Genomic DNA, 7,146 nt, shown 5'->3' with positions numbered 1-7,146 from the left:
CCTCCCTCACCTGTCTCGTCCCTCCCCTTACCCCACTTACCCCCCTCCCCCTTGGCCCTGGCCCCTAGCTAGTGGCCAAGACGTTGATTCCGGGAATCGACCTGCGGCCTTTTGGCCGCTAGCTGGGGGCCCAAGCGGGGAGGGGAGGAGGGTAAGGGGGGAGGGGGAGAGCATAGAGTGAGGGAGGCGAGTGCGGTGAGGGAGGGGGCTGCTGTGGGGGTCAGGTGGGAGAGGGGAGGGAGGTGGAGAGTGGAGGGGGAGGGCCGAGAGTGAGGGAGAGGGTTGGTGTGGGGCCGAATGGGGGAGGGAAGGTGGCTGAGGAAGGGGAGAGGGGAAGGGGAGCGCCGAGAGTGAGGGAGGGGGGTGTGGTAGGGGTCGGGTGGGGAAGGGAAGGGACGCGAGGTGGGTGAGGGAGGGGAGAGGGTAGGGCCGAGGGTGGGCAAGCGAGGGGGGTGACAAAAGGGGCCGAAGGGAATGGGAGGAGGGTGAGGAGGAGTCGGGAGGGGTTATTTTATTCGAATGTGTTTGTTTATTTTTTTTTTTAATATTTAAAAAAACATATATTGTTTTTTTTATTTAATTGTTTTTTTAATGGCTTTTTTTAATTGTTCTAAATATATAACATAGAATCTAAGGAGAAAAAAATAATAATAAATAAATAATCTAAATATATACATAATCAATCACCAATTAAAATAAATAAATAAATAAATATTTAAAAAAATAAATAAATAAAATAAATATTAATCAATTGGTCAATTGAAAGTCGACAATAAAAGAAGACATCAAATATTTTTCAATTAACTATTAATAGCTCCATGATTTCACGCTCTCTCTTCTCAAAATACAAATCACATTGCCCTGATGATGGACTCACTAAGCTAGTCCGAAACATTGGTTTCAAAAATTGTTCACAGATTTTTCCACAAACATAAAAATATTTTTTAATTGTTTTGAATTTTATATATATATATATATATATATATATATGTTATTTCTTTATTTTTATAATTATAATTATAATTATTTTTTTTGGATCAAGTAAGAGTTGGACCTTCTATTCATCTATAAAAATACATAATGTACATAATACAAAGAAGTAGCACCAGCTCTGTGAAAAATCCACAGGCAGCTGGACTGGCCAAAAACTGAACCTATCTCCATAAACTGTGAAAAGGCCACACAATTTTATTTTTTATTTTTTTATTTTGTTTATTCAAATTGTTTAATTTTAAAAAATATTATTTCTTTATTTTAATTTAAAAAAATTCTTAATTTATTTTTTTTTTTATTTTTTTTGTGTAAATCAGCGTATTATATTAGCGTAAGAATACATATTTTACAAAAGGTCTGCACGAGCAAACAACAGACTGCCATATTACTTAGCATTCACCAAGAAATGACCAAAATGACCAGCCATACGACCCCAGGCTCACCACACAGGGCGGCAGAGAAAAAGGGGGTTGACAAAAGCAGCAGAGACCAGACCTCTAAACAACTAGAGCCGCAGACCATGAACGACGAGTTCCTGAGCAAAATTAAAACGAAACCAAGAAGACCCACCAGGGTAGGTAGAAACAACAACTGACCCAACCTCATGAAATCAACTAGAACGAGAGCCAAGACCCGTTACATTTCAAGAAAAATATAATTTTTGGAGGTGTCCGGCGCAGATCCTGTCTTAGCTTTGCCTGCCTGAGCAGGCGCTAGACGAGTGTTCTGAGTGTCGCCAGTGCGCTCCTCCATCCTATCCTCAGCATGCCTGGCATCAGGACCTAAAGTGTGCCTCAAGAGACTAATTAGAACCAAGAGTTTCTTTGACATGCTGTCAAATTGTTGTTCCAGAGCGCTTATCTTGAACTCCAAGCTTTCCAGAATGGCAATGTGTTCCTCTGATGCAGCTGTAGTCGCTTGTTGGGCTTGACACACTTGGTCGGAATAGTTCCCCTACATACTCAGAGCTTTGGCCAACATAATTTTCATTCCCCACACCTCTGCTTGCGTTCTCACAAACTGACTTGCGCGGGTTGTAATCGAACCAGGGTCTTGAATCCAGTCAATCTCCTTCTCCAGCTCTTGAACCTTCAAATTTTCCTCCTCCTTTGTAGCAATGGCCTCCAGCTCCTCGATTTTCCGTTTTTCTTTTTGCGAGATACGGGTCTCATACGCTTCGCGAGCTCTTTTTAAATCTCTGTTGGCCGAAGCGTTACGACTTCCCTCTCCCACCATGATATCAACCACACTCACCAGGCAGCTCAACCACACTCTACAGCCGAAGGAAGAGAGTTTCAACCTCCAAATCGAAGAAACAGTGCCTCTGCCTCTGCGTGGAGCTACTAATATATAGATACGATTGGGGGATTTACTGGCTGTGTGCCGATTCCGTCCCTGTTGCCCGCAGGTCTTGTCATCATAATTCCTGCGAGGTGGTGAATTATTTCGGTTATGGCTCGAGTTCTTTTCCTTACGGTCACCTTCCTTGCCATCCTCCAAAACATGCCAAGTGTACCGTCTACTATAAGGGCGTCGGCGGCGCACATTCTTTTTTATCATGTATCGGATGCGAATGTTATCCTCCTGCTCGAGCAATGAATGCTCCTGAACTTTCTGTCCTTCGCTCTGCTGCCAACCTTTGAATTTACCTGTTGTACGCATGATCCTACTCATGTCGTTAACCTTGCCTAAAGCGCCGACCTTCAGCCTTACTTTTCGTTCATTAAATCCTGCCTCGAGAGCAGGGTACACCTATCTCTTAATTCTGGGCATATGACGTCCTGCCAACAGCTGTCCACAATGCTAGTGGGGTTCTCTATACCATAATTCGCCAGATGGTCCGCGACTCCATTAGCTTTACGTCTAACAGCCTGAAAGATCAAACCTTTCAGCCACCCCAAATGTTCACCTATGTTTTCTGTAACTTTAGCTAGTCGCCAATGCTGAGTGACCTTACTAGCTTTGGCTCCCGCATACATCTTTCTGGCTACCGTTATCGCGAGCTGAGAGTCCCCCTCAACCACTACTGCACCTGCCTGTAAGTTTCTGAGAATCCTGAGACCGTGCTCCATAGCTGCGAACTCCATTTCATTGTTCGTTCCTTCTCCCAAGGCTCTGCTGTAGATATGTTGAATTTCTCCTGCGTTATTCCTTATAATGCCCCCGATGCCGACCATTCCTGGATTACCTCTCGAAGCTCCATCGAAATTTAACTTGAGGAAGCCTGCAGGTGGTCGTTTCCATATGCTCAGCGTGGTGCTTATTTCCTGTTGGCGATTCGAAGTAGCCACATTCATTCCATTATCCAGGTTAAAGGCTTTTAAAATTTGTAAGTCCCGCTTTGAAACTCTGTTGTCTTGGTCTGCTTTGCTTTTGACAAGAACCAATTGTCTTACATTTTGGGTAATACTTTCGAGAGCATGAAATATATCTCTGGTTTCATTTACGAATACTCTCATGTTCCGTTCCTTCCAAATCGTCCATGTGATGAACCCCGGCATCGTTTTCCAAATGGTATTTATCCTCTGATTACTAGAGAAATTGCCCCGCCACTTCTCAATGGTTTCTTGGATGGAATTTCTGGTTCTGTCCATTTGTTGCAACGTGTTTTCCGCCCAATTCCACAGATGGTTAGCCCACTCGCATGTGTTGAAGAGATGGTTCATAGTTTCTTCTTCTATATTGCACATGGGGCACCTGGAAGGGCCGCAAAACCCTTTCTTGTGGAGATTCTCCCATGTAAGGGTTTTCCTGCGCATTAGGAGCCAGAGGAAAATTTTAATTTTCAGCCAGAATAGAGAATCCCAGACCTAGTTGCTCCATTGAACCTCTGTGACCGGCTCTGATTTTTCGATACACTCCCTGGCTTCTTTGAGCGTGAAGTAGCCCCCTCCTTGCTTTCCCCATCTTAGTTGATCTCTGTCATCAACTTTCCTTATTCTTCTTTTGTTTAATATATTCTACAGGTTCCGGACGTCGATGTTAGCCTCAGTTGGGTTTCCTGTGTCATTGATCGTCCATTCTCTCCATTCCAGGTCCCTGCTGTTAGGATTCCAATAGTGATTCACTGTGGTTCTCCCCAGTCCTTGATAATTTCTTTGTAGGTCTGCAAACTCTGGCCTCTCTAATTTCGGGAGTTGTTGCCAGGCATCCTCCCAAAACAAGGTCATTTCCCCATTACGAATTTCCCAAAAGCTATTCTCCTGTATAATACCACGATTATTCCTTGCAAGGTTCCAGATCGGGGAGCCTTCCGAATTCTCTTGCATTCTGATTAAGTTCTGAGTGCTATGCGATGGAACGTATTTCTCCTTCCAATGTCTAGCCCAAGGGAGATTGGGCTCCTTCAGCCATTTCCACCAGATCTTAGCCCCACAGGCTTTATTGATGGTACAGGGATCTAGCAGGTTTAACCCTCCTAATTTTTTGGGTTTGCACAATTTATCCCATGCCACTAGTGCCCACTTTTTCTTCTCTGCGTTTCCTGTCCATAAAAAGGATCTTTGAATTACCCTTATTTTCTGCAAGACTCCCTTGGGAGCAGGGATTATGGAGAGCAAGTATTGAGGAATGGCTTGCAGTACTGCTTTAGTTAACACTAGCTGCCCTGCAAAATTGAGAGCTCTATGGGTCCAGTGACGACATCTCTTCTCCAAATTGGCTAGGATCTTCTCCCAATGCACTTTTTGCCAAGGTTTGTCTGTTAGGGGAGCGCCTAGGTATCTCAAGGGCAGACTTCCTCTGCAAAAGCCTAGAATGCTAGATGGATGCTTTTGCACAGCTAAATGCGTATTGAAGAAAAAGATGGTTGATTTAGATAGATTAATTTCCATACCTGAGGCTTCACTGAAGAGATTGAGGATCCTCTTGTAGCCCAGGGCTTCTTTGACTGTAGGAGAACCATGAAGCATTGTATCATCAACAAATTGTTGGTGAATGGTCGCTGAAATATGGGGCAGGGGCTGTAACCCTCTGATATTTCCTTCCTCTTTAGCACTGCGAATGAGTCTGCTCAAACCTTCCATCAGGATAACAAAAAGGAACGGAGATAAAGGGTCTCCTTGTCTGATTCCTCATGAGGGGGAGAATTGGTTGGAAGGGGAGCCATTAACCAAAATAGAAAAGTTGTTAGATTTAATCAAAGCTAAAATCCATTTAACCCATTGATTGGAAAACCCGAAAGCTTCTAAGATTGCTTCAAGGTAGTTCCAGTTGACCTTATCATAAGCCTTAGATAAGTCCAATTGCATCATCATGCCTACAATTTTCCTGGATTGAAGAGTGTGAATCATTTCCTGAGCCAGTAAAATATTGTCCAGGATTTTTCTTCCTTCAACATACCCTGATTGTTCTTCTGAGATGAGGCTCGGAAGAATGGGTTTCAATCTATTGGCAATAACTTTAGAGATAATCTTATAAATGACATTGCATAAAGCAATGGGCCTAAACTTAGCTGGGGTGTTGGCTCCTTCTTCTTTGGGAATCAAGGCTAGGAAAGTTGAGTTTAGAGATTTGAGAATTGAGGCCGAGCGTCGAGAGTCCTCCACCACTTCCCATACCTCAGATTTGACAATTTCCCAGCATGCTTTATAAAAGTTGATGGTGAAGCCATCAGGCCCAGGCGCTTTGTCATTCAGCATACTCTTCACAGCTTCTTCCACCTCTTCCATAGAGATTTCCCTAGTTAATGCAAGATTTTGCTCATTGGTGATTGTTTTGGGAATGGATTTAATGAGTTCAATAATTGCATCTATTTTGTCCACCCCAGGTTCCTCAGCTATGCTATTAAAATGCGAAGTGAGTAGGGATGAAATTCCTTGATGATTTCGAAAGATGTCTCCTTGATCGTTTCTGAGACTGAGGATTTTATTGGCGCCTCTGTAGTCTAGAGCTGATCTGTGAAAGAATTTGGTGTTCTGTTCCCCTTCCTTTAGCCACTGGATATGGGACTTTTGCTTCCATAGGGTTTCTTCTTGTTGGCAGCGAAGCTGCCATTGTTGCATCAAAGTTTTTTCTTAGTCTTCAGAGTCTGAGTTGCTATCTCCAGTTATCCAACCTTTGTGAATCTGCTCTAGCTGCTCCTCTATTTTGGATTTCTCTTTAAATATATTCCCAAAAACTGATGTTGCTTCGATTTTATTTCTAATGTATCTCAATTTACCTTGTAATTTGTACATTTTGGTGCCTCTTATGTCCATCGGTTCATGCCACCACTTCTCCACAAGTTGAATAAAGTCCGGGTGATTAAGCCAAAACTTCTCAAATCGAAATGGCTTGTTTCTAGGAGTGCCCTGGATCGCAGCAATTAGAGAAATGGGCCAATGGTCTGACCCTCCACTAGGTAGAATGTCTGATTCTACTACCACTCCCTCCAGCAGAATGCTTTCAGATATAAGAAATCTATCAAGACGAGAGGCGATTTGTCTTTCACCTCCCCTTCTGTTATTCCAAGTGAAGGCCCCACTCTTGGGTTGAATATCCACTAATTTAGCTATGATGATGAAATCTAAGAAAGCTTTAGAATCTTTGTTTAGTATTCTGATCCCTCCTTTCTTCTCTAAAAGTGAAGTGATCATATTGAAATATCCTCCTATGGTTTTCTTCGCGCTGGGATATCTAAGCTTCAGATTCGAAAGAGTTCTAAGAAAAATGTATTTCTCTTCTAATTTCTAAGGTCCATAAACGTTGGTGCATAGAAACGTCTCTTAGTTGCCCATCACTTGAACTTCTAGAAATATAAAGGATTTGCTAGCTTCAGCTGAGAGGATATTGATTACATGCGGATCCCACAAGGTGACCAAACCTCCTACCCTCCCATGACTAGCAATCTCCATGTATTTCATTTGTCTACCTAGCTTTTTGCTTACATTATCAATAATGTTACTTGCACATTTGGTTTCTTGCAAAAATACAATATCTGGTTTTTCCTTTTGGACCTTCCTCTTTAGGAGCCTTTGTTTAGTTTGGCTATTGAGCCCTCTGGCATTCCAAGAGATGAATTTCATTTCAAACTAAAGAGTAAATTAGTGAATAAGAGAAAAACCTTCTAGAGCTTTTATCTTACCCGAGTTTAGAAGCAGTATTCCCAGCTCCTGCAGAGTCTCATTGTTGGACTTGTGCCCTCTCTTCTTCCTTTGTTTAAATCTGGTTGAC

At 42.8% G+C, this 7,146-nt stretch overlaps 2 protein-coding genes across 2 annotated transcripts; both read right to left on the bottom strand.

Moving 5' to 3' along the window:
* Positions 1 to 2,702: 2,702 nt before the first annotated feature.
* LOC149152495 (uncharacterized) lies at positions 2,703 to 3,494 on the bottom strand. The gene has a single exon (XM_089443496.1). It carries the CDS (start codon positions 3,492 to 3,494, stop codon positions 2,703 to 2,705), a length of 792 nt encoding a protein of 263 aa, XP_089299622.1.
* A 2,514-nt stretch (positions 3,495 to 6,008) lies between these two features.
* Positions 6,009 to 6,569, bottom strand: LOC149152494 (uncharacterized). The gene has a single exon (XM_089443495.1). The coding sequence runs from the start codon at positions 6,567 to 6,569 to the stop codon at positions 6,009 to 6,011; it is 561 nt and encodes a 186-aa protein (XP_089299621.1).
* Between the last annotated feature and the right edge of the window lie 577 nt (positions 6,570 to 7,146).

The sequence above is a fragment of the Pinus tabuliformis genome, chromosome 9, assembly GCF_031772625.1.
Source record: "Pinus tabuliformis cultivar Carrire ecotype Pingquan chromosome 9, CPIR1, whole genome shotgun sequence".
In the NCBI taxonomy this organism is placed as follows: domain Eukaryota; kingdom Viridiplantae; phylum Streptophyta; class Pinopsida; order Pinales; family Pinaceae; genus Pinus; species Pinus tabuliformis.
The sequence above is the reverse complement of the archived record's forward strand: the minus strand, read 5'-3'. Positions and strand labels throughout refer to the sequence as shown.